This window comes from Nesoenas mayeri, assembly GCF_963082525.1.
Source record: "Nesoenas mayeri genome assembly, chromosome: 19".
NCBI classification, from domain to species: Eukaryota; Metazoa; Chordata; class Aves; order Columbiformes; family Columbidae; genus Nesoenas; species Nesoenas mayeri.
This window is the reverse complement of record NC_137568.1, coordinates 10,489,300-10,515,431: the sequence shown is the minus strand read 5'-3', so window position 1 is coordinate 10,515,431 and position 26,132 is coordinate 10,489,300. Positions and strand designations below refer to the sequence as shown.

At 49.6% G+C, this 26,132-nt stretch overlaps 1 protein-coding gene across 1 annotated transcript; it reads left to right on the top strand.

The window, feature by feature from the left end:
• Positions 1-1,336: 1,336 nt before the first annotated feature.
• RGS9 (regulator of G protein signaling 9) lies at positions 1,337-25,378 on the top strand (the record flags this gene model as incomplete). The annotated part of the gene is made up of 17 exons (XM_080356274.1): positions 1,337-1,399; positions 5,430-5,526; positions 8,033-8,083; positions 8,253-8,359; positions 8,635-8,686; positions 9,664-9,722; positions 10,117-10,193; positions 12,602-12,683; positions 12,983-13,054; positions 18,089-18,118; positions 18,803-18,864; positions 20,647-20,760; positions 21,730-21,845; positions 22,262-22,349; positions 22,854-22,992; positions 24,069-24,154; positions 25,207-25,378. The coding sequence occupies 17 exons, from the start codon at positions 1,337-1,339 to the stop codon at positions 25,376-25,378; spliced, it is 1,467 nt and encodes a 488-aa protein (XP_080212400.1).
• Between the last annotated feature and the right edge of the window lie 754 nt (positions 25,379-26,132).

The window sequence follows — 26,132 nt, the reverse complement described above, 5'->3', positions numbered from 1 at the left end:
GCCCAGGCTCAGCCGGTCCTCGCTGCGGGGAAGCTGGCAGGCGAGCGGCCCGGGGAGGTCAGCCCTCGGACAGAGGGGGCAGGGTGAATCTTGCCAGCTAAGCAGTTTTTTGTTCTCGGTACCGAAATAAAGCAGTTTCGTTAAAACGCTTTGAACAGTTTGATGTGTAACTTCCTCATTGCCTCTTGAGTTTTCCAGTAGTGCTGGGGGACAGCACCAGGCTGGACAAACACACCAGTTCTGGGCCTTGTGTGGGGTGAAAAAGGGCGCTAGAAAGTTAGTGAAACTTTTAAAAGAGACAAAGGCACTGTTTTCAAGTGCTTAATAGTAACATTTTCAAAAAAAATTGGCAATGCTTTGTGTGAGAGATAGAGCAAATACCACATGGAAGCTCCTCATTTTGACTGCTCATCACCTACCAGCCAGGACTCTGCAGATAGTGCTTTAACTGTTGCCTTGCTGTGAGACCTGGGATGAAGTCTCTCTGTGCCACAGTTTGCACTTTTTTGGAGGTGTAAGCTGCTTTGAAAACTTGCTGGAAGGAACCGTGTTCTGAAATTCGCCCTCAGCTTGTCACACTTGAAGTCCCGTCCTCGTTGCTTCATTTTCGTTGCCCCTTCCTTCCCCTCAGGGCTGTCCCTGGTTTCCGTAGACAGGCGTTTTGCTCACCACATGCTTTCTGCGTTGCCTGATTCAACTTCTGACGTGTGAAGAAGGGGCAACCACGTAGGAAATGTGATTTATTTTTAAATCAGGGGGGATTCCCTCTGCAGTGCTTTCTGCAAGAGAAACTGCCAAGGATTGTGAGCAGCTCTGTTGAGGATTATCACAGTTTATGGGGGCTCCACAAGAGGAACAGAGGGACAAAATTCGGCTCTCACAAGACTTTTCCCCAGCTGGGACATGCTCTGTGGCCTCGGGTTTGGGCTGGGAGGGATCTGTGGGCTCTGCAGAACATGTGGGGTTCACCATTGCTCTGTAATGCATTGACCGCAAGTGTATTTTCAGTATAGCATCCATACCCCCCACATGGGGAACGAACATCTATATAAATTTGCAGCTACATAAATGACACGGCATTTCCCGCCCGCCACGCCCACTCAAGCCACGCCCACAAAAACCACTCCCCCGCGCCAGCATGTTCCCCAATAGGACGCCGCCCCACGCCTTCATGTAAATGAGCGTGGGGCGGTGGGCGCTGATTGGTTACGACGCGCAGCGCTGGCACCGCCCCCGGCAGGGAGAGGCGGTGGTGGCGGGCGGTCTTAGCCAGGTGCGTCCGGCCGGGGCCGCCGCTCCGCCAGCCTCTTCTGCTCGTTCCGCTCGGCCCGGCATCATGACGGTCGCACGGCTCGACCAGGGGCAGCGCCACCGCCCGCGGATGGCCTTCCTGAAAAAGGTGAGGGACGAGCAAGCGCCGCAGGCAGCCGCACCGCTCCGGACATCAGCACCGGCGGGGCCGCGTCCGGGCGGGGTGATGCGGTGACCGGTGCTCCGGGCGGGGGGACCCGTATTCATTGCATCCTGCCTGGCCTCGGCTTTCCAGGGCCCCTCTGGGTGTGTCGGAGAGGTGACAGCCCCACCTTTGGGGCTTTGGGGGCCAGGACCTATTGCAGAGCCCTGTGAACTGATTGGCAACATGTGCTAAAGTCACAGAGGAAATAAAACTGTAATTTTGTTTATTTTTCTAGCATAGCCTCAGCTGAATTGTTCTCCTGACACATTTTCTTCCTCTCTCATTTCTTTTCCCCAAAGACCCTCAAAATTGTGAAATTTCCAGGGTAAAAAAACCACAACATGCCATAATATGTGGCATCAGGCCACCCAGTTGAGCTTTGGGTCGTGGTCGGTCCAGCACACGCATTCCCAGCGCTACCATTTCAGGGGGTGTCTTACGGCCAACTGCTCTCTGCCTCTTTCCAGTTTTTCAGAAACGAGCGTATTTGTGGCCAGAAATAGAGGAGTGGGAAGACGTCTGCCTACGCTTTTGGGTGTGATGCGTCATTTTGGGAAGCATTTGGTGTGTTTTGGTTTGGTTTGGTTTTTTTCCGTAGCATTCATTCAAAAGTGTAGCCAGTTTTAGTCTAACTGGTATCTGCAGATTTGAAAAAGCAGGGTGTTAAGCTAGCTTTTCTCCCACCCACCTCTCTTGCCTGTGGCTTATCCTGTTGAGTGGAATTAGCTGAATTTCCAGTGACAAGTACAGCCAGCCGGTTGCTGTTTGAGTTGTAGTTGGCTCTCCTGCAACACCCACGAGCTGAGGAGGATTCCGGGAGGAAAAAGGGGGAGATTTGGCTCTATTCAGTGCTACAGGATGAGTCTGGCAATACAAATGCTGTACTTTTTACGCTAGAGGAAGTAAATAAGGTGTTTTCTTTGGTGCTGTGTCTTTCAAGGTAAATTTGGCTGGGGACCCCTGCCAAAGGAAATGCTCTGGGCCAAATTCTGCACTGAGCAATATTGCTTGGAGTTGCATGCGGGGATGCGGAGGAGAAGCTGTGTGCTTTGAGAAAACAGCCTCCAGCAGCTGTGTATTTTTTAGCAGTCTTTGCCAAGTGCTCAGCGTTCCTCAGGTGGGCAGATCAGTTACAACACAGCAAACTGCTGTTACAGAACATGCGCTGTGAGCAGGGCGAGGGTTTTAGTTCTAGCGTTTGACGAGTTTAAGACCTGTCAGCAAGAGCGAAGGAAGCTCCCAGGTTCAGGCTTTGGGCTCTTGTCTCTGCTTTCCTTCCTTTTCTGTTTTTTCCGGACCTCGGGGAGGCTGTGGATGGATCCTCGGCTGTTTCGTGGTCTGTGTGCGAGAGCCGTGTCCTCAGAGCATCCCTGAAAAACCAGCACCTTCACTGGTTGCCTGTGGTGGGAGCTGGGGATGCTCGGCACAGGCTTAGATCCACGAGGAGCTAAAATCCTAGAGAGAAGCTTTCTAATTGCTGAAGCCTGTGGTTGAGCTTTGCCACCAGCTGGCACACAACGCTGTCACCGTGGGTTTGCTCCAGCTGCACAGGGGGATTCCTGCAGCCTTTGCAGCTGCTGCGTGTCACTGTGCGCTGCTTCTCCATGGACAGCTTGTCAGCGCGGCAGTCTTGCCACCGGACAGGGGGAGGAAAGGGGTGGGCAGTGCCCTGTGCTTGCTCTGTGTGACTTGGGCTGGATGTAGAGCTTGGTCTTCACGGGGAATCATAGAATGTCCTGAGTCTGAAGGGACCCACAGGGAACATCGAGTCCAACTCCTGTCCCCGCATATGACAACACCACAGTTCACACCTTGTGTCTGAGGACATTGTCCAGTTTCTTCTTGAACACTCAGGCTTGGGGCTGTGACACCCACCTGGGGATCCTATTCCAGTGTCCAGCACCCTCTGGGTGAAGAGCCTTTTCCTCATACCCAACCTGACCCTCCCCTGGCACATCTTCCTGCTATTCCCTTGGGTTCTGTTGTTGGTTGCTAAAGAGAAGAGTTTAGTGCCTGCCCATCTTCTTCCCCTTGTGAGAATGCTGTAGACCATGAGTTCTCCTCTTAGTCTCCTCAATGAATCAGAGAGCACCTTCCAAGGCCCTGCTAGTCCATGAAATATCGCTGACTAACACTTAGCTTATTTTATGGTATATTTTTCCCCTCCTAAACTGTCTCAGTAGGAAGAATACTGGCACAAAAGGCTGCATACGTTTCCCCCGTGTTTTAAGCAGCCCTCCCGCCAGCGGGCTGGTGCTGATAGCAGCTCCCGATGGCCAGCAGCCCATCGTCAGCAGAGCGTTCCCTCGGGAGATGGGCTGAGTTTTGACCAGCAAAGCGCGTGGTTTGCAGCCAGAGCAGCAGGCGTCTCCCAACAGCAGCTCCCTGGCTCATCTCACGCGTTTCTTTTCAATACGTATTACTTCCCCGGTGACAAGAGGGAGCCCAGTGGGGTGTTTGGAGGTCTTTGCTGGCTGATGGAAGGGAACACACTGTGCTGGGAGGCTCTGGGGGCTTCTGAGCCAATTCCTCACTCTCTGCTGGTAAAGAACCATCTCTCGAGCTCCCTGGGGAGGGAACGGCCGCCCCGTGCTGGGGCTGTAAACACAAGTGCTGTTTACCCCCGGTATCCCTGTGCAATCAAGTGGTGTCTGCAGAGAGGAAATACAGTTAGGCAGAGAATAAGTGTGTTTGCTTAGAGGGAACTGAATCTGAGCTTCCTAAATTAGCGCCCTGCCTGCTGGACCATCCCGCCCTGCCTCATCTCACCCAGCTGCCTTGGACTTGCTGAGGTTGAAATTGGGGCTGCGGTTAAAAGGTCTAAAAAAGTCGTCATATTCCATCACTTCAGGTCTGGTTTTGCTAATTAAAAATATTTTATAGAGTATTTATACAAATGTTTGTGTTAAATTCTACCAGGCTTCTCCATTTTAGTATTAATTTGACACCGGCTTTAAAAACGGTTGAAAATCCATTTTTGCTCTGTCAAGCTCAGAGCGCGTCCTGTCACTACAGCTTAAATCCTCGCTGAACTTGGCAAGACTCAGGACCAAAGTCACTGTGGTGCCTGTGAAGACAATGCCCTTCATTATGCGTGAGTGTCATCAAGTCACGCTTGTTAAATCCTCTAATCCTAGTTAAAAAGCTCCAGCCTCACCCAAAATGAATGTGCGGAGAGACCAAATTGGTCCTGTTGGACTGGTTTTGATTTAATATCTCTGGAAGCAGAAGATGAACAGAAGAGCATCTTCCACAGAGGGGGTGCAGCGTGCGTGGGAATGGCCGGAGAGTCCCTTGTGCACCTCCTGGGCCCCGTTCCTGTGTTTTTATCCTTCTTTCCTGCATATAAATCCTGCTCCCTGCTGTTGTGGGTCCTTGGGCAGCTTTTCAAAGCCTTGGCTGTGTCTTCTCAAAGGACACGCTGTTCTCATCTCCCCAGGCTTTGAGCTTCTTGCTCAGCCCTGGTCAGAGCCGTGTGCTTGTCCTGCTGCTTTTCAGAAGTCCTGTCTGTTCACTATCTACAGACCAGAAACAGAACCTTTTCTGCTTGGTCTCCAGCCAAAATATTGCTTATTTTCGTGGTGCAATATCTACAAGCCCGTGCACAGCTGGGGTGTTTGTGCCATAGAAGCGCGGATTCTATTCCTTCCCATTTTCTTTCTTGTTTACCCCTGCAATATGAAGCTGGAGAAGAACGTTTATGGGTAGCAGAGATGTTTGGTGTTTTATTTTTAGCTGAGCTCTCATGGAGCGGTCGCATCCTGTCCCTCATCTGCTGACCCTGGCTGTGCCTGTGCCTTCTGTAGGAGGGAGTGACACTGTCAGTATGTGAGAGCTGACATGATCTGGAGGTGACATCTCGAATGACAAGGGGAGGTTTGGAGAGGACTGAGGCCATTGCATTTGTTCCTCTGGCCCTGGGGCTCCCCCCATCCCCTCCTGTGACACATCCCATCCCTGCCATGTTTTGCAGATCGAAGCGCTTATGATGGAGATGCAGAACCCAGACACGGGCATCAAGACACAGACGCAGCGGGTGATGATCACGAACATCCCACACGCTGTGGCAGGTAAGATCTTTGTCAAGGGAAGGGGCCAAGAAAGCTCATCAAAGCAAAGCCCCATGTGGACCCTGTGGCCACCCCAGGGAGCCCGTGTTCCAAAAAATAGTTGCTGTACATCCTTTGAGACGCACCTGCTCCCTTTATCTCATTCTTGCTTGTCTCATTTTGCTCCTGCCTCTGAGTCAGAGCCACAAAGGTTGATAATCACGTGCTTTCAGCTGCCTTATGAGAGTTTAAGTCGAGTGACCTTGCTTTCCCTTAGCACAGAGGTGAGTAAGTGCTTCAGCCTCCACATCTGTCATAGTCCCAGTGAGGCTGGATCGCAAATAAAGATAAATATTAAAATCCAATTAACACAGGCAGCCTGGAGTCAGACGGAAAGACGGTACTTCAGAAATTAGCAATAAACAATTAGTCTCCCTTTTAACCTTTTCTGCTGATAATAATTTTTCTTCAGTCTGCAAGAAAATAACAAAATATTCAGCCCACTTCTCTGCCTGTAGATGATGGGTTTTCCTCCTTCGGGCAGCAGCAGCGGATGGGGAGCTGTGCGGTGTCGTGTACGGTGTCACAGGCGGCTCTCATCACATCTCCTTCAACCTGGCTCCTTTGCACCACAAAAGCTCTCGTGAGGGATCCTCCACTGTAGATATTCGCACATACTGTGCCCAGTCCCCCTCCTGCTTTGGTCTTTCTGCAGCACTTTGAAATTCAGAACACAAACTCCCACTGAAACCAGCAGTTTCAGGCGGCTCGGGAGACAACTTAACCAAACAGGTTCCTTTTTCCCCACTGTATTTGCAAAGCCCAGTACACCCTTCGTGTTGTTTGCCCCATTGTTTTTTTGTTCAAATGAGGAAGCAGAAGCCCCGAGATGAAGTGACTTGCCCATGGGATCAGTCAGTGAAAGGGTAAGGAGAGCTTGGCTGACATCTGAAGCTTGTGCTCAACAGCACCGTCTGTGCGTCACATCACAAACCGTATCCTGGTTGACTTCACTATTACGCAGCTGAATTTGGTGGAGTGTGTTGCATCTGTGAAGGGGCTGCCCTTGCTCCCCCAGCTGTAGGTGAACAGCTAAGGCAGCGCTGCACATCAGATTCCGCTGTCCTGAAGATGATGTGCCACCAGGATTGAGTGCAGGGGGAACAAACACTTCTCTTGATCTCTGACCAAAATAAAATAACCACTTCCTAAAAGTCCGTGATGAGGTGATGTGAAGGGAGAATGCCCGTTAGTACTCAACCTATTTGCGTGCTGTCTGCTTTATTCTGGTTCCTTAACCAGAATTGCTCCACGTTCCCTCTTGCATAAATGATAAATTCTGCTCCTGATGGACAAGTGAGTTCCAGCCTCCTTGTGTGGCGGTCATCACTCTCTAAACTATGGGGTTTTTAGTGCTGCACAAATTGCATTTATACTGATTGGCTTCTGGGTGATGCAAAAGACTGATTCTTGTTTAGTGAGGGATTGGTGAAGATACCAGAGCAGTGGACACAGATCCACTGGAGAGAGCTGGCTCTTCTTGTGCAGGAAGCTAAGGGTTAAATTCAGTGTTGGGGAAATGTCTCGCAACAGAAAAGGCAAATAAACCTCCACATTAAATGTGCACCTTTGGGGGAAAATGCTTACAGAGAGAGCTGTCTAGAAATGAGTGATGAGATAATCCTTTAATTTCATCTATTTCAGGAAGCAGGCAGTAGGATAAGAGCTCTGAGCCCCTATTAGAAAGTTAAGTCATCACTGCAATGTCAAGAAAGGTCAACGCCTCCATCTGCAATCCTGGGGGACGTTGGGAGGGAAAGACCAAAAACTGATCGGGGAAATGAGTGTGTTTGGAAGGAGGTTTGTGAAATTTGCCCCCAGAGCATAAAACTAAAGCTGCTGGAGGTTTGTGCTGCCTGTGGGTGTGAATGGCCTGCGCCCCACCAGGGGAACTGGGAGAGGCGAAGACTTTGTGAATGCAGAAACCTTGTTTGATTTGTCCTGTGACACCTACAAAGTCGTGTCTCTTAAACAACTCAAGAGGACCCGTCACTGGTCTCTTACAAAAACTGAGGCAGGTCTGTGCTCGGTGAATCTGTAGATACTTTGCAGCGAGCCTTGCAAGACAAGACTGTGAAACAAGAGACACTTCACCTTCCCTGGGCATCGAGGCTGTTGTGTTTTGCTTAAATCCTTTCTAAGCCAGTGATGGTTTAAGTTGCTTGGGCCACATGTCTCCCCGCACACTCGTGCTGCGCCATCCTGAGCTCAGCGCCGGCCTCGGGCTCCCTCTTGCTGGGTCAGGATAGAACCTGAGGAGCAACGTGACCAGCGAGAGACCCGCGGTGTGTTGTATCTCTGCTTTTCTCGTGTGGTGCGTTTGAAATCGCATTCGCAAGAAGGGGTCTGAGTGCTTGGTGGGCTCCAGAGCACAGTGAGCGGGGAGGACCGCAGGGGTCTTGTTTTGGCCTGTGGATTTTTGTCACGCTCTGAATTTCAAGCGCCTGATGTCTTCTTTGCTTTACAGGTAATGACGTATTGCAGTGGATTCTCCAGCGCTTGCAGATCACTCAGGAAGGTGGGTAGAAATGTCAAAATGGAGGCTTTTCAGCTTCAAGTTGTAAAATTTTGAGGTCTATGTAGACAAAACCTCTTAGATTAATTTTCCTCTCGTGTGTAGCAGCTCACTTTTAAATTCCAGTGCGGTGTTCCTGTGCAATCAAAATGTCCACTTTCTCCATTTTCAGAGGCGCTCCACCTGGGAGACCTGTTTGTCAAATGCGGATACATCTACCCTCTCCAGGAGCCAAAGAACCTCACCCTTAAGACAGACGGCAGCCTGTACAGGTTTCAAGTGAGTTGCACCTTGTCTAAAGCCATTGAGAGGGAGTTCAGCGCTTGTTTGAAAAGCAGGCAGGTGTGCAGCCCTGCTGGTCGCTCAGCTTGCAGGAGGAAGGAGAAGAGGATCCACAGAGAAGCCTTAGACCAGTTCCCCCAATTATGTGTCACATCATCATTACAATTCACAAGGAAACCGTGATACTTCCTTCAACTAAATTAGCGTACTGTGCTGAGGGAGTATGAGCTCAGGGCTGTTACACACTCACCAAAGACTTGTTTTTTCTGCAGACCCCCTATTTCTGGCCCGTGCAGGCCTGGCCTGCTGATGACACGGACTATGGTGAGTTATAACGCTGTACATGTTTGGGAGGCGCAGTGCAAGCCCCTGTGTTTGTGCACGCAGTCCTGCACCATGTTTGCTGCTCATCTTTTTGTGCTGTGTGTCCCCACGCGATGACCAGCCTTGCATTTACTTTCATGCTGTTTTGTGAATAATTCTCAGTGATGTAGAACTGAGGGAATGCCCTGGGTGTGACCACCTTGTGGTGGACTTGATGAGAGAAAGTCCTTGAGCTTCTCTTACATTCCACTAAGATCCATCAGACTGGAACACATCTGAAATGCTCTGCTGCATAGGGAAGACTTTAAACACAAGGTTAGGTTTCCCTGAGTAGTTAAGTGTATTTCTGGATCTGGGGCCAAGGCTGTATTGCTGTAGATTTGGATATAGTTCTTTCTTTATATAATGCACAGCATCTCATTGATGGCTCTTTCCCTATCAATCTTTTGCTGTCTTTATAATGCTTTTTATTATAGGGCTGGTCAAGAAAGTTGGGCTGATCAGCTTGGTTTGCACTTGAGGGCTGTGCAGTTCGCAGACTGATTTGTTTATACCAAGATGACTTTTGTCTGCGTTTTGCTGTAGATCTTCTGGGGAAATAAAAAAGCTCGTTTTAGATTGGAATGTTTTTAGCAGAACTTGGAACAAAACATTGGCCTGTATTTGGAAAACTTGGAGGTCAAACTCTGAGGAACCTCAACATCTTAAAGGGTTGGTCCGGTGGTCTTTGACCTGTGAAACCCATTCGGAATTCCCAAAGGAGAGGTGACCAGAGGCAGGATCTCACACGGCCCGTTCTGCGAGGTGTGTCTGCAACAAGCTGGAAGCACCAAGTTCATTTTATTTCAGTGAGCTTGGAGCTCATGCCCTGGAATATATTGTAACAAAGATGATTAGTGCTTGTCACATGGGGAAATTTTTAATTATTCTTGGATTCGTTGGTCTAAGTGACTGCTTATTTGCTTTTCCTTCCATAGCCATTTACCTTGCGAAGAAGAACATTAAGAGGAAAGGGATTTTAGAAGAGTATGAAAAGGTAAGGAATGTTGTACTTGTTCCATTGCAAGCTCGTTTGCTGTAGTTTTAACCCTCTGTTACTAGTGAATAGAGCACGGCAAAAAAACCCACCTCTTCTATTGCATAAGGTGTTACTCCAGCACTGCCAAAAGCCAACATTTTGGAAGGGAAAAAGCGGCCAGTACAGGAAAACACAGGAAAACATAATGATAATTTCAGCAGGGGTGATTGCTCTCCTTGCAGTGGCATTTTTTGAACTGTTGCAATTCAGGTAATTATGTTCAGAACAATGCAGATTTCTTGGCTTGGTTGCCAGGCTGGCCCAGCTGAGCTCTGGAGAGTCAAGAAACCCTTAGCATGGGAGCGCCTTGTCCAGAATCTTCACACTAACTGCTTTCTTATTTTTATTCCAGGAACATTACAACATGCTCAATCAAAAAATAAACTACAAGTGGGACTTCGTTATTATGCAGGCCAAAGAGCAGTACAAGTGAGTTGACTTGTGTTCCCTTATTTGCATTGCTGGGAGGGGGGTTTGAGGAGGCAGAGCTTCACCGTCTTGGTACACAGTTAAATTACAGCTTAAAAACATAAACTGCAGCTTTAAAATAACTTGCAAGCGCCCCTCAAGATTGCGAAACAGACCTGCCTTTCCTATCAGATGGGTGTTTCTCCATTTAGCAAGGAAGCTTCGCTCACTTCACACATTGCATGAAGGATTTCGGCTGTTTTCAAATGGCTGGACTGATGCCGCAGCATGCCAGCCCACATTAGAAATGACTTCTTTTAGCTTGGGGTTGTCTGTGAGCATTTGGGGATCAGGGCACTGGACTTGGGAGCTGTTTGGGTCTGGTTCTGCTTGTAGATGAACCGAATGGCCTGAATCAAGCAGCAGTAAATGCTCCCAGCAGGGACTTCTGGAGAAAACTCTGACATGCACACTTAGGCACCCAGCCAAAACGGTTTAATTTTAAGAGCTGAATCCTTCAGATTCCCAGGAAAATTAGTGAACATGAGATGGGATTACACCTTTGGAGGTGCTTCCTACTTCTGTACATTCCTTTCACCTTTTCTACCTCCCAGCACTGCAGGCGCTGCCTCTGCCATTCGGCAGCGTTTCTGTTTTTGCTGGGCTGGTAGCCAAGTCATCAGAATACAGCTCATCAGATAACTGTCTCGTTAAACACGAGACTGTTGTTCTTGTAAATTGAGGTCAGACTTGGGCTAAGAGATGCCAAGCACAGTTTTAAAGTTAGATACCAAGACTGTGTCTCAACTAGTAGATTAAACACGTCTGAGGCTGTTTGATGGTGGTGCTGGGGCAGACTGGTGCAGAGCAGCCCGCATACACCCCATTAACCACAGCGGGGTGGCCACATGCAAACAGCCTTTTGGGAATGCTCTTTTGCCCATGCTAAGTCTCAAATTGTGCCCAGGACTTGTCTGGGAAAGAATTAGTTGGTCCAAGCCCAAGCCATGCTGGCGCTTCTTCTGTTCAACAGTAGAGGTGATTTAGGTTTTAGTGCCTGAGAACACTGCTTGGCCCCATTTCCAAATAATTTCTGTGAGAAACATCCCACTTGACTGTGAGACGGAGCTGAGATGTGTCTGGGGTGTATCTGTGCGTGGCAGTCCTCAGATACTGCCCGGGGATATGGGGACGGATAAACACGAGGCGGCAGGACTGACCGCAAGTAGCGGGTTGTTGGCGTAAAACTCTACCCAAGAGCTGTCTGTCTAATCAAAAGAGGATGTGTCTGCTCCCAGCAGAGCTCAGGGAGAAGATGATTTCTCAAAAGCTACAGTCATGTGCGGCCACGTGAACAGCATGATTTGCGGTGCAGAGTTAGCCGGGGTGAGATGTGGTCGGGAGGCTGCAGTGGAGCATCACGCGGTCGGGCTGGGACCCACGGGGCAGGGGAGGCTGGGGCGTGTGCCCCCTTTCTCCTCCCACTGCTTTTCACAGTATCACAGTATCACAGTATGTTTGGGATTGGAAGGGACCTCAAAAGATCATCTAGTCCAATCCCACTGCTGGAGCAGGAACGCCCAGGTGAGGTCGCACAGGAACATGTCCAGGCAGGTTTTGAATGTCTCCAGAGAAGGAGACTCCACAACCCCCCTGGGCAGCCTGGGCCAGTGCTCCGTCACCCTTACTGAGAAGAAGTTTCTTCTCAAATTTAAGTGGAACCTCTTGTGTTCCAGATTGATCCCATTACCCCTTGTCCTATCCTTGTTTGCCACCGAGAAGAGCCTGGCTCTATCCTCCTGACACTCACCCTTTATATATATATATACATTAATAAGGTCGCCCCTCAGTCTCCTCTTCTCCAAACTAAAGAGCCCCAGCTCCCTCAGCCTTTCCTCATAAGGGAGATGCTCCACTCTCTTAATCATCTTTGTTGCCCTGCGCTGGACTCTCTCCAGCAGTTCCCTGTCCTGCTGGAACTGAGGGGCCCAGAACTGGACACAATATTCCAGATGTGGTCTCAACAGGGCAGAGTAGAGGGGAAGGAGGACCTTTCTTGATCTACTAACCACCCCCCTTCTAATACACCCCAGGACGCCATTGGCCTTCCTGGCCACAAGGGCCCAGTGCTGGCTCATGGTCATCCTGTTGTCCACCAGGACCTCCAGGTCCCTTTCCCCTACACTGCTCTCTAATATGTAATTTCCCAACCTATACTGGAACCTGGGGTTGTTCCTGCCCAGATGCAGGATTCTACACTTTCCCTTGTTAAATTTCATTAAGTTATTCCCCGCCCAACTCTCCAGTTTGTCCAGGTCTCGCTGGATGGCAGCACAGCCTCTGGCGTGTCAGCCACTCCTCCCAGCTTTTGGGAGAGCAAAGTTCATTAATTCCCCTGGCAGGGTTAAATCCTGTTCTTGGCTTTGCAGGGCAGGGAAGGAGCGGAAGAAGGCGGACAGGTACGCGCTGGACTGCCAGGAGAGAGCCTACTGGCTGGTGAACCGAACTCCTGTAAGTAGCGAATGTCGGCATGTGGCTTTAGTGCCTCGGTGGTGGCTTCTCTGCAGCCACTGTGGGCTGTGCACCCTCTTGCTGCTCCTCAGGGAACAGGTCAGCCCCAGGTCCATGCATTTCTCCTTCATGGCTCACAAAGGTGCAAGGGATTGGGGTCCAGCAGCAGCACCTGTGCTCAGATTTGGGGGGCAGAGCTCTCCTGGGGCACTGGTTGAGGGTCTCTGTGTGCGTTTGTGTGAACCACAACTTTAACACAAACGAGTTACAAAGCTCTTGATGTTTCTTGTTCGCAACAGCCCGGCATGCTGGACGCCCTGGAGTACGGGTTAGACCGCGTAACGGATCCCAATGAAAATAAGGTAAACCAGGTGAGACAGGCTGTGTTTTGGTTTGTTTTTCCCACACCCACTGGATTTGTTCAGGAGGGCCCGGACAATGTCCCTGGGATTGCTCAGCTCTGACAGCCAAACAGGCCAGAAGTTGAAGCTGCCTCATTGTCCAGGGGGTGGGACTCTCAAAATAGGCTTTGGCAGCATCTTTTGGCTTGAAAATACTTTGTCAGCTTCTTGCCACAGCAGTTAGTGTGAGCGTCTAGCTACAGGACATGTCTTCTCTGCTGGTGAAGCTGAATTAAGGAATCCTCTACCTCCAAGTGCTTGTTGCTGCCTTTTTGTTAGTGCTGAATGTGGCGTTGGGGGGGTGTAAAGGATCAGAGGAAAGATCCGTGTTTAAAATAAACTGCCAGAATACCTCTGAAAGGGTGATGTGTGGCAAGAAGATGGAGACGTTGGTGTGGTGGGTTGAAGACGCAAAATGTTGCCTTAAGAACGCATATCGTATAGTTAGACCATAAAGAAACAAAATGAATGAGCTGAGACCTGGGAGGCTGGAACTGGGTGGGACTGGTTCAGAGTCCCCAGTCAAACAAACGCAGTTGGGGGTGAGGATGATCCCGAGGGTCTCTTGCAACCGAAATGATTCTATGAGCTGGAGCTGCTCTCCTCTTGCTCCTTCAGTCCTTTTAAGCGATCCTGCATTCGTGCACTTAATGGTGTTCGTTTGGGAGCCAAGTCAAAGTGTCTCTCAGCAATTAAATGCAAATGTTACTGCGATCCCACTCACTACGTTCCCACAACTTCTCATTTTTGTAGCGGCTTTTAAACATCTCAACAGCCAGAGGCAGGATAATTGCTTTGGCCAACTGTGTTCTGTTGCTATAGAGACTGAAAATGAGCAAAAATGTGGGGTTGGGGTGTATTTAAATGTTCTTACTGTAAGTAGTAGCTGCCGAAAGCACTATTTTTTTTAGAGGAAAGGAGTGGTGGAAAGGGAGAGGGATGGAAAAGAGCAGTAAGCCAACTTCTCGCCCACAGTTTTACAGCTGACATGGAAGGGGATTTTAGGTGTGCAAACAGTCTGGAAGCCCATAGCCGTGTGCCAGCTGCCTGGTGGCACAGAGGAAGCGAGCTGAGGGGTCTCGGTTCGGCTCAGGGGTCTCTGATGTTCGATTCCTCCTGTCAGCAGGGACCCCCAGGAAGGCATGAGCCAAAGGACACCAGCTTCACCACCTTTCTCGTTGAAGCTGCTCTCTGAGTTGTGCCTCCTCTCTGGAGGCCGAGCTGAAGAGTTCAGGTTCTTCTTGCTCCTCTTTTTGCTTTTGGTAGATCGAGTGACAATACACGAGACAGCCAAAAGCTCACATAGAGCCACCTTTGGACTAGCAGCTTTATTATTATTATTATTATTATTTCTGCAGGGTGCTCTCACAAGCACCTGCGATGAGCAGACAGCATGACCCAAGCTCTTCCAGTAAATGTTGAGCTGGACTGAGCTGCTTTGGCCACATCTCAGCCTTGCTGCAGGCAGCGCAGCTTTATTGATGTTTTCTGCCTGCCCAGCCCCTGGCTCCGACATGGGTGAAACGATAAGAGCAGAAAATGAGCGCATGAATCCAGCGCCCATTTACTCGATTTCTGTCTCTGTTCCCACTCAATCCAGCTTCACTTTGTTGGCCAATTAGTTTTCTTTTATCTTGGCAGCTAAGACAGAAAATATTCCTGGTGATAATTAATTTCTGACATCAGGATGACTTGTTTGAAGCTGCTATTGGTGTGAACATCTCTTTCACTTGCCTCAGCCCCTTTTGGTAGGCTGCTCCCTCCCTAATTGATAGAGTCCTCTGGGATAAACAGGTGCTCAGCCAAACGTCGCACTCCTTTGAAAGGGACTTTCATTACTGACCCATGAGCATCCCTTGTGGTTATAATGAGTTAGGAGTTGTAGTTGGGCAGGAGGAATAAGGCAGATGTAACCATCCATCGAACAGCTAATTAAGGGATGCTTTAGCCTTTTGTTATCCAGATCTCAGGCTCATGATCCAGCTGCTTAGAGAGTTACCAGGCAACTGACGGAGCCCGCTGCCTCCCTGCAGGGACACACTCAGCTTTTGCCTCCTTCTGTAACCAGAGAGTCTTTCTGAAAGGTGCATTAGCTTGGCCAAAAATCACTGCACTGGGTTCAGGGACTACTGAATGAAGTGCCCCAGCTTGTCGTATGCAGCAAATCAGCCACAGATCATCGTAGTCATTGCTGGTCTTTAATGTCATAAGTCTTTGTCAGTCTGGCTGCCTGATAAATGCAGAACTTCTGCTGCGTCCATCACAGTTTGTGATATAACAGGATCAGCAGCAGATAAGATAGAGGGGAAAACTGGCAATTTGAGCGAAACTGGGCATGTGGGCAGTTCCAGGTGTGGTTTCCAGCTGTTGTGCTGGAAGCAGCAATGCAGTGGAGATGCATGTTGAGATGATCTTCTGCTCATCCTCACAGGATCCCTGTGGTCATCCTGGCCGAGCTGCATGTGCAAACAGAGCACCGCGGCGTTAGGGCAGAGTGCGGGTGCGATTTGCAGTGCCCTGGTCCAAAATGAGCTCACAGTGGCCTGTGCTCCACAATGTGGGGCAGAGGAGGTCCGTGCCAACGGGTGGCTGGAAATTAGCAGATGTCCCAGCTCTTGCGGGAGCTCTTGGTTCCCAGGGTGTCCCGGTGCATCTCGGGGAGGAGGGTGTTGAACAGCACTCAACTGAGACAGACCCAAGTCTTTCACTAATTGCCATTTTGATTTGAAGCCTGCAGGGCCGAGGAGCTTATCCGCAGTAATTGCAATAAGTCACTCGTTAAGGGCATTGCAAGATTAATCTCATTATAAGAAATGACTCTTTTGTTCCAAATACGATTTCCTTCCAAATGAGGGTGGGTGGGTGGTACACGGCACTTTGGGATTGTTGCTGACGGGGACGGGAAGATGGTGGGGACACCTGGCAGTGCTCAACAGGATACAGGGAGTGTTTGGGGTCCCTTGGACCAGCAGCCAGGCTGGAAATGTGATGGGAGCGCTGTGGGAGAAAGGGAGATGAGATGCTGTGCAGCTCTGGGGTGAAACAGCCGAGATCCTTCCCCGTCACTGTGGATTTCAGAGCTCAGGCTGTGGCAGGAGGGGATCCTTTACAAAAAGAGAAAAAATCTTGTTTGCAGACATGGCATTAGCTTTGATTTTTACTCACCAACATATAATTTTTCTGTTGTGATGGCATTTTAATTCATGCCTTTCCTACTCTATGTACCGTTTAATTTACTGTGTTCTTTTTCTCTTCCCCACAGCTGTTTGTCTCGTGTGTGTGTGGTGTGCTGCCTGCCTCTAAGGCCCCTATAGAAGATAACCCAACTTCATCACCACCTGAGCTGCCTTCAAGCCATGATGCCGACATCCCCCCCACCGCACAGAGGAAAAAATGGACGGCCTTTTAAAACCGTCTAATGATTTTAACGTGTTGCTTTTCCTAAAGTAAATGTGCTACCCACGCTGAAGCTCCATCAAACGGAACAGTTGAGCTGGCACTTGTAAATCTGATGGGGCCTGGTTTGTATCTCTGTTCCCCAAGGAGACAGTGAACTGCTATTGTGCAGGAAATAACTGGCCTGAAACAGAAACAAAGCTCTCTAAAGAGGGCACTTGTAGGGCAGTAAATGTAACCAGGTGGTGGTGGTTTTTTGTCCTTCCATTTCTACAGTGTATCTGAAATGATGATGCTGTAGAAATGGGGGGAAGAAATAGTGTCAGCGTGGAAGCTGGGGTGGCATCAGGGGTGCAGCTCAGAGCAGAGAAGGATAGAAGCTGTTCCTTGCTCTGTGTCCTCCATCATTTATAAGACATGACCCAGGAGCTTTTGAATCAGTGAGAGAGGCTGATCCAAGAGCTTATTCTCCCCGTTGGTGTGTCAGCCCTTGCCCCTCGCACGCAGCTCCTTGTGTGTGGCCAGCAGAGCATTGCTGCTGCTGCCGCTGCTGTTTGCGTTCCTGTTTGTCCCTGCTGAGATGATGCACGCTGGAGTCATTCAGAGCTGGTCGTGGTATTTCCAGCAGAAAAAGCTTCCTCGCGATGCCACGGCGAGGGTTTCTGTTAGCACTACGCTAGGTTTGCGTTAGGATCAGATGGGCTGGCTTCGTGGCAGTGCGGTACAGGTTGATCTGCTGCATATCTGGCTCCCGCCGCTGAAACGGTGAGTGTGCCCTCTCAAAACCAGCCAAGTTTCAGTAAAATATGTGTATTTTTCTGCCATGGAGAGAATGGATTTTCCCCCCTGAGCAGGACTAGTGATGATGGCTAAAATGCTTCATCTCACAAACTGCCCTTCCCCAGGGCAATCTGCAGACCCACGGGTTGGTTTGACGGAGTAATTCTGGGATGCAGATCTTGTTGGCTAAAACAGATGAGGAACTGAAGCACTGCATAAGCTTTTAAAGGCTGGCTGGGAGCATCCCTGTCTTTCCTTCTCCCTCCTCAAGTTTATTTCACACCAAGTAACTGTGCTTCAAAGGAAGCTGCGTGAATAAACACCCTGCAGTTAATTGCTTGCCTTCAATTGCTTTCTCATTTGTGGATGACATGTAACATAGTCTGAGTTATTCAAATCACAACGTAAGCACCCTTTGCATAGCAGATACTGCTTCTGAGGCTTTTAATTGTGGTGTTTATATTTTGCGATGTGTTGGTTCCTGTCTGCTTTAGCTAATATTGAATGATCTAATCTGTGTCTCGTAAACGAATCTATTTTAGCACCATTAGAATAACCCCTTAATTGAAGGCATACAGGCAGCCTGTGATGGAAGAAGCAATGCTAAACAGTAAATACAGCTAATAGAACGATTTACGGTGTGTGGATGCTCTTAGCTTTGATGACACCCTGATTAGCTGAGCTGCTGTGTTTGATTTTAATTGTAATGAGAATTAATTGGAGAGCGCTGCACAACGGCAGCCCTGCAACGATGTTTTCATGTCTCAAAAAAAGGCGAGTGAAAGCACCCACCCCAATTTAATGGGTTTTGTTTCTTTATTTTTACAGAAAAAAACTATTGACGTTTATAGGAGAGAGGTAAGTGGTCCTTCCCTCGCTTCTAGGGGTTCGTCCTGTATGTGTTGAAATGATTCTATGATTGTGTTGTGTACATCGGTGTTGCACGGGGGCTCAAATGCTGTTTGCAGGGGATGAGCAGTTTTGAAAGCGCCCGGGTTTGGCTGGCGGAGTCTCTGCCCCACGGAGCTTTTGGTGGATGTGCTTTCAGGACGTCTCCTGCCTCCACACGTCGCTCTGCTGGCAGCCAGCAGCTCTGCCAGTGCCGGGAAGGCTCAAGCAAGGACAGACACCAGGCGAAAGTCCAATAGATCCAAATTAGTGGTAGGGAAACCATAGGAGATACATCCAGTGGCGCCAGGGTAGAGACAGCCAAGGATCAATGATAATTATGTGCTAAATCATCCAGAGCATTTGTAGGTGCCTAGGGTGGTAGCTATTATCCTATTTTTATATAGCATGGGGAGTGCTTTTTAATTACTTGCACATTGCAAAATGCTCTTCTGGCATTTGCAATAAACTCAGTGAAAGAAAACCATTTTACTAAGGCAGTTTAGGGATTCTCTGTTTCCTTGGACATCCAATAATTAGGGAAGAAGCAGTTGGCCTCGCTACCTGGGAGAGGGCGTGTTTGAGGTTCGCGTGGGCATGGCCTTGTCTTCACGTCTCCGTGCTCCTAACCATGGGTTGTCTGATCCCTCTCAGATCATGTACTATCAGCAGGCCATCATGAAGTCCCGAGTGAAATCTTCTGTCTCTCTTGGAGGGTAAGTCCTGCTTTCCTTCTGTCCACACGTTAATTAGTCTTCAGCGCTCATCTCCTAATGAGATGATGGAGCAGTCTGCTCCGGCAGCTGGTGACTCAGCCAGGAGGATCGATGCGGTGCCCACACGCAGTGTTGTTTTGCTGGCTGGGCCAGGAGCTGCAAGGCAGAGGAGGGATCAGCGTCCCAGTCGTGATGAAGAGTCTCCCTCGGAGCCGACGGGGCTTTTCTGCAGATGTTTGCAGAGCGGCACCAGCCCCTGGGCCAAGATTCCCTCTGAAATCAAGATGGATTCAGCCCCAGCTCTTGCTTGTGCAGTGATGCTCACCAGAAGGCAGCACAGCTGGGGAAGTCTCAGGTTATTCTATATTATGAAGGAACACAAGCGTCTCCATGAATGTCCAAGCAATTAATTAGTGATTTGTCTTCTCAGTAAGTGTTTCCTCATGGGATTTTTGATGAAGCTGATTCAGTGCAAAGTTCCCGGTCCGAGCATTAGCCAGTAGCGTGTTTGCCACCGGCGTTCCTGGAATTGTACGTGCTAGCCAGGTGCCGAGAGGCACAATCCGCACCACCCGGCTGCTTTACATAGTCATTGCCACCCAGAGATCCCTATCCAATCCGAGATAAACCAGGTGCTCAGGCCTGTTCCCTGGGAGAACAGTCCCGGATGGATGGGATGTGAGGAAGAGCCGGGGAAGCAATGATGTCTTCCAGAAACCACAGCTTGCAAGGCACCAGCGGTTCTGCTCATTTCATCTGTCCCTGGCTCCCAAGGTCATTTAAAACTCTCGTGCCTCAGTTTTCCAAATGATGAGATGGAGCTGGGGACACCTCCCAGGAATTTTGTGGGGTGTGTTTATCAATGGAGCTCTTCATACGTTAGTCCTAGTCTTCCGATGGATAATGTCTATCACCGAGATCAAAAAGTCATCAGGAAATTTGGATCTCCATCTCAGCTGCAGGATTGGGTCCAAATCAAATTATTATTGATGAGGATATGAGCCGCAACTAGATGGCGTGCATGCATCAGAGCATTGCATTGATTTAGGAGGAGCTGCAAAGCACTAATCATTAAAAGGACAGCGAAATGTTACCTGAGTTGACAGGTTTAGATTTGTAGCTTGATTAGAAGATATGGATTGGAGTGAATTACGCAGGTGCTGAATGCCCTGGCGTTTCCAGTGAGAAGATGGGATCGACCGCCTCTGTGCCAAACCTGCGGTGTGTTTGTGCAGCAGCGCTGGGTGACTGCAGGATCCGTGCCAGGGTGCCTGTCAGCAACGGGCCCTTGGGCAGCGCGCTCCCAGCTCCGAGCACTGTTTGGCCTGGGAGGGAATTTTAAGTGCAGAAACCAGATGATTTTGGTTTTTTTCCAAGAGTGAAAAAGACAAGAGGCAGCTAAAATTCCAGGGCATTAGTGAAGTCGGTTGTAATAAGTCTGGCCAACTTAGAAGGTAGGAGAAGTGTTTATCCGATTCTTGCAAGGACATTTTTGCTTGGTGCTGAGCCCTCAGCCTCATTTGCAGAGGAATGAGCCGTGCGGTGGTTGAGCAGGGGAAGGAGAAGCCAGGATGTGCCCTTGGCCTTCCCTCCGTTCTCCCGGAGCTCCCTGTGCATGGAAAACCCCCCAGAGCAAATACAGCGCTTGCTTTGCTCTTCTCTGGGACTTTCCCCTCTGTAACGTGTGGCACAAACCAGCACAACCATTTATTTGGTTGTAACGGGGCTGGCTGCAATTCTGCTTGCGAGTTAATACTTTGGTTTTGTTGGATTTACTCGCAGGCTTGTGAAGTACTCCGAGCAGTTCCTCTCCAATGATCCCATCCTGTCTGGATGTCTCCCCAGCAACCCCTGGATAACAGATGACCCTGAGTTCTGGGATCTCAATGCAAAACTGTATGTATTTGTATTCTCCTGCCAGCTCGTGATTGACACTGACCTTTGGGCTGATAGAAATCAGAAAAGGGAACTGTTGATTTAGTCATGATGTCTGGTCTCTGATCATGAGCAGGGAAGGGTTCTCTTTGGTCGTGCTAAAGAAACTGTCTCCTGGGAATACTTCCTGCTGAACTTCCAGCATTATCTTCTTCACATGAAGCCTTCCTTAAAGTTATAGAAATTCCTAAACCGATGAAGAGAGTACACGCTCAGCCCCTGCTGAGTGGGTCTGATCTTCCCCCTGGATGAGTGAAGTCCACTTTTACTAGCTCAGGAATGGAATGTGACCAGTTATGCTCAGGTATAGCACTTGGTTTAGTGTTAACCTTGCTAAGTCAGGTGCTGCTGATGGCGCAGCAATTCAAGGTTCAAGAAATGGCCCTTGTTCTTCACATGCACATCAGGCTGCTTTCTTAGGAGAGAGTTTGGGTTGGAGGCACGTACTGGTGCTCCATCCCTTCTCTGAGGTCTCCCTTGGTGTTCCACTCAGTATTTGCTAATTATACAGTGGCACCTCTGGGCCTGAAGCATAGAATATATTACTGGGTCTCATTTGAGACCAGCAATCCTGTTAGAGGGATAATATCCCATCAGACAGCCCAAAGGGCGCCTTCACGAGGGGTAAAGCTTTGGGCAGCAGCCAGTGCCTCCTCCAGCACGGGACCGAGTCAAACCTCTCGTAAAACTGGCCTGTCATTGTGAGAGCAGCATAAATCCGAGATAAATCCTCATCCCACTGGGTACTAAGTTGTTTAATTACGGTTTCCTTAGTGGACTGACTTCAGGAGCTCATTACAGCATTCTGGAAAACAGAGAGTGCTGAGAAGTCTCTTGGCATTCCAGCAAAGGGCATTTTGGTTTTAACTCATCTGCCAATTAGCTGGGCCATGTGAACCCCACAATGCTGTTTGTTTCCAACCTGCGCAGAGTGGAAGTCCCCACCAGGATGCGCGTGGAGCGATGGGCCTTTAACTTCAGCGAGCTGATACGGGACCCGAAAGGCCGGCAGAACTTCCAGCTCTTCCTGAAGAAGGAGTTCAGCGGTGAGTCTGTGTCTGTTTGTCCGTGCCCAGGGACACGGCAGAGACAGAGCAGGGGACAATCCCTGCAAAGGTGCTGGGAGCTGGGCCGGTGACAAAGGGAGCAGAAGCGGCTCTGGAGGCGATGGCTTTGCAATACCATCTAGTGGCACAGGACACAAAGCACAGCCCAGGGCACTCTGTGCTGGGCATCACTGCCAGGGAAGCTGGAACTGCTGGATTCACGCTCTGACAGGTGTCAGTGAGCAGGAAAGGCTGTTTTCCTCCTGCAGCCACAAGAGATTTTCAAGGTGGCTGTTCGAATTAGACAGACTGAATTGAGGCTGACGAGTATTGAGTCAAACAAAGTTGGTTCTGGAGTTAATAAACAGGGTTGTGTTTTCCTCTTGCTCTCTGCTGACCAAGTCCTTGTTACACAGGAGAGAATCTGAGTTTCTGGGAAGCGTGTGAGGATCTCAAGTACGGAGACCAATCCAATATCAAAGAAAAAGCAGAAGAGATTTACAAGTGAGTGTGGTAATTCTATGTTCTTAAACTCTTTGTACATGAGTCCCATCACATTCTTCCACAGGCTTTCATTCTCCAAATGATTTATTCCTGAGACTTTTCTTTGTAAGCTGTCATCAAATGTGGCTGTCCTATGTCCCCACATAGGAAAGGAGCTTTTGAAGATGAAAGCCTAAGTATTGTTTTGTTATATGGTCACTTTTCCTTTCTGTTTTATGGTTCTGTTACATTTAGGTCTTAGATGTGGAATAGCAAAGATCATGGGGCTGCCACAAGGAGAGTGGAGAGACCCTTTAGCCTCCAGTGGGCTAAATTTGGTTCATATTGTGTGTTAATAGTGCAAGGGGAAGTGGCTGCATGTGCCACTGTTGGAGAGGAGGTTGACTGCCCAAGATCAGGACACCAGATCATCGTGGGGAGCTGAAGGGACTTTTGTGCATAGTCAGAGGAACCTCGAGCAATTCTCCAGTTGTTAATGGTGCTGTTGATTCCTCCTCCTTGCAGACTCTTCCTGGCTCCGGGAGCGAGGCGCTGGATCAACATCGATGGCACAACAATGGGCATCACGGTCAGAGGCCTCAAGCACCCTCACCGCTATGTTTTAGATGCTGCTCAGACCCACATCTACATGCTGATGAAAAAGGTTTGTTATTTTTTTTCCAAGGCCTTAGGGGGATTCCAGTTCTCTGGGCCTTTCCAGGCCTTTGTGTGTTGTCAGCTGTTGCTTTCAAGTGGCTTTTGGTTGAAAATCCCTCATATTTGTTGGCTTAAGCAAGCACTGGTTCAAATTTGCTGCTGCTTCTTCCCTCTAAGGGTGCATGTCCCCAAGTTGGTGGAGGTCGGGCATCTACTGCAAGTCCTGCCTTCTGATACAGGCTTGGTCACCAGCTTATTCAAAGCTTGAACAAATTATTTATTATTTATTATTTATTATTTATTATTTATTATTTATTATTTATTATTTATTATTTATTTATTCCATTAGTACCACTCTATGCCACATCAGGTATCCCTATGGTGGGATGTTTGTATCCAGCTGGATTTCAGCAAGACATGGGAAAGGGAGTATCAGTCGTGATATAACTGCCTGAGTTTTGAAACAGGCCACGTCTGGTTATGCTCTTGGTACAAGTTTTACTGGGTTTTTTCACACATTTTCCTGTGGTTATATTGGCGGACACCCCTTTTTTAGGTCTGACTGATGCAGCAGACTGTGGGCTGATGTCAGCGTACAGTATGTCCTGGCTTTCATGTGATCATGGTGACCACAAATAACCCGTAACTCCTTATGAGTGATACAAAATACACTTAGCAGGAAGGAGAATTATGGGCCAGAGCAGCAGCTAATGCACATTGACACTCAAAGGACTAGAACTATACTGGGTTTTTTTACCAGTAGCCAAAAAGTTTGGCTCCTGAAACATGGGCACTTCACCCTGCAATAACTGTGAGACACCACTGGCCTGAGCTAAGCCCAGTTCAGACCTTTAGGTCTGGATCTTACCTGGGAAGCTTTGCTGTGAGATACAAAAGCCTGGAAATTTTACGGTGAGATGAAAAGCTATTGGTTTGCCCAAAAGATGTAAAGTCCCTTGGGCTGCTGGGGGAAATTATCCAGTTCCCAGCCTCCCTGGCTCCTGAGCAGCTGCATTTGGTGGTGATTTTAATAAGGGTGTTTGCAGCCCATAACTACCAGTTTCTCTTTTTTCCTCCTAGTAGGACTCCTATGGCCGCTATTTGAAGTCTCCAATATACAAGGAAATGCTGGCCAAGGCTGTTGTGCCACAAGAGACTGTCAAAAAAAGGCAAGTGAAACTGGATGTAATTGTGGGGTTTGTTTTCCTTGTAGCAAGGGTAGAAAAAGCCTTGAGTTGCAGCAAAATTACTATGATTTAGATGTTCACATAATTAAGTACAATTTTTCCCTGAGAAGATGCCTTGCTTTGACGCTGATATTGCTGTTTATTTGTCAGCCCTTTGGAAGGGGCTTGTGTGAAGTCAGAATCAACTTGATGGCTCAGCTGCCTGGTCTGTTTAGAAAGGCTATGTTTGCTGAATTAATCACGGCTCCTTCCCTGGAAGGAGAGAGGGGAAACTCCTGCCCATGAAATGCTGGCTGCCACAGGAGACACGGAACCCCCGCAGGGTCCTCTGTGGGTTCCGCTCAGCTAAAGCCACTTGCCCCCTGTGACATGGAGGTGACAGGCATGGGAGCAAACAGCATCTTACCTGCCAGTGATGCTGGCATAAGGTAGACGGCCTTAGGAGGGGCAGGCTTGAAATGGCTTTTTCTAGACCGAGGTGAAGGTTGCGTAGCAAATTTAGGCCATTTGAACTGCAGTTGCTTTTTAAGCTGAGCGGGCGGTGTCAGGGCCAGGCTGGGTGTGTGCTGCTTTCTCTGTTCCTCTTCCACTCGTCAACCTAGCAAGCAAGAAAGAGGAATCATGGACTGTCACACCCTTGTTTCATCTAAAGCCCATTTCAAGCCTGTGGAAAGAACCCTCCTGTTGACATACAGGGGTTTTGGGTAGTTTTTCCCTGAGCCGCACATCACAAGGTCGCTGGCAGATGCTGGTTGTCCCTGGTGTCTGCCGTCATGTTTGCCAGTGTCTGTTCTGGACACACAACACTCAGTGTCCTGGGTAAGCCAGAGAGCTAATACTTCATCCAGAGGTGGTTTAACACTTCTCCCTACTGCTGCTGGTAATGGCTTAGCTGAAGCAGGTAGCGGCATCTCTCCAGGTCCATCTCTCTATCTGAGCTTGCTCTCCTGGCAGGTTTTCTTACCAGTGGTGAGTTTTTGGCACTCTTCTACTTTTCAGTAACGCCCTGGTCCTTTCTCTCACTCTCTGCCCAGCTCCAATTTCCCGTTCGGACGCCGTCACCTCCGCTCCAGCCCCAGCCCTGTCATCCTGAGGCAGCAGGAGGAAGAGGCCAAAGCCAAAGAAGCCGCCACGACCGTGGACATCACGCAGGTCATGAGCAAGCTGGATCGCAGGAGCCAGCTCCAGAAGGAACCTCCCAAGTAGGCTCTGAGCCCCGCAGGGAAAAGACAAGCCGAGACTGGGCTTGAGCTTCGTCTCCCCTTCCTGAAGGTGTCAGTGCTGCTTTAAGTTTCCCAGGCCAGCTCTGCCAGCCGCCTGCTTCCCGCACGTTGCCATGGCTGCTGCGGCAGCAGATGTCACTTGCCAGGCGTGGGAGCTGCCGGAGCCAGGCTGCTGGCTGTGCCGGACTCGGGGCGCAGTGCCCCGGCTCCTTCCCCGCACATTTGGGAGGGGAGATGCCTTCTGGCTGCCCTGAGCCCCCCCAGGAGGCTGGGACAGCCCGGCTGCCTCTCCCCTCCTCCTGCTCCTCCGCGAGCTGGGGCTGCACAGGGCAGGGTAAAGCTCTGCCGTCCCACTCCTTTGGGCTCAAATTGTCCATGCTGGGAGCGGAGATGGGTGACCTCACAGGGAGCAGGGTGAGGTGACCCATGTCAGAGTGTCTGTGCTGGTGTCCGTCCTCCCGGGGATGTGCACCCTCCCAAGGGTACCCCCGGAGAGGAGTGTGCCCCTCACTTCAAGTATCCTGGACCTCTGAGCCAGTGCAACGGAGCCGCAGGCAGAAGAGTAGGGTAGACGTCTTGTGAGACCAGTAGGATGAGTGTTTCTGAAGGTTTAGTTGACCCTTTGAATTTTAGTGACGGTCCTGGTTCCCCCGGCACGTTGGAGGTGATCGGGGAGAGCTCTGGGGTGTGCGGGTGCAGAGAGCCGTCCCTCGCAAGAGCCTGCAGGAGGGCTTGAG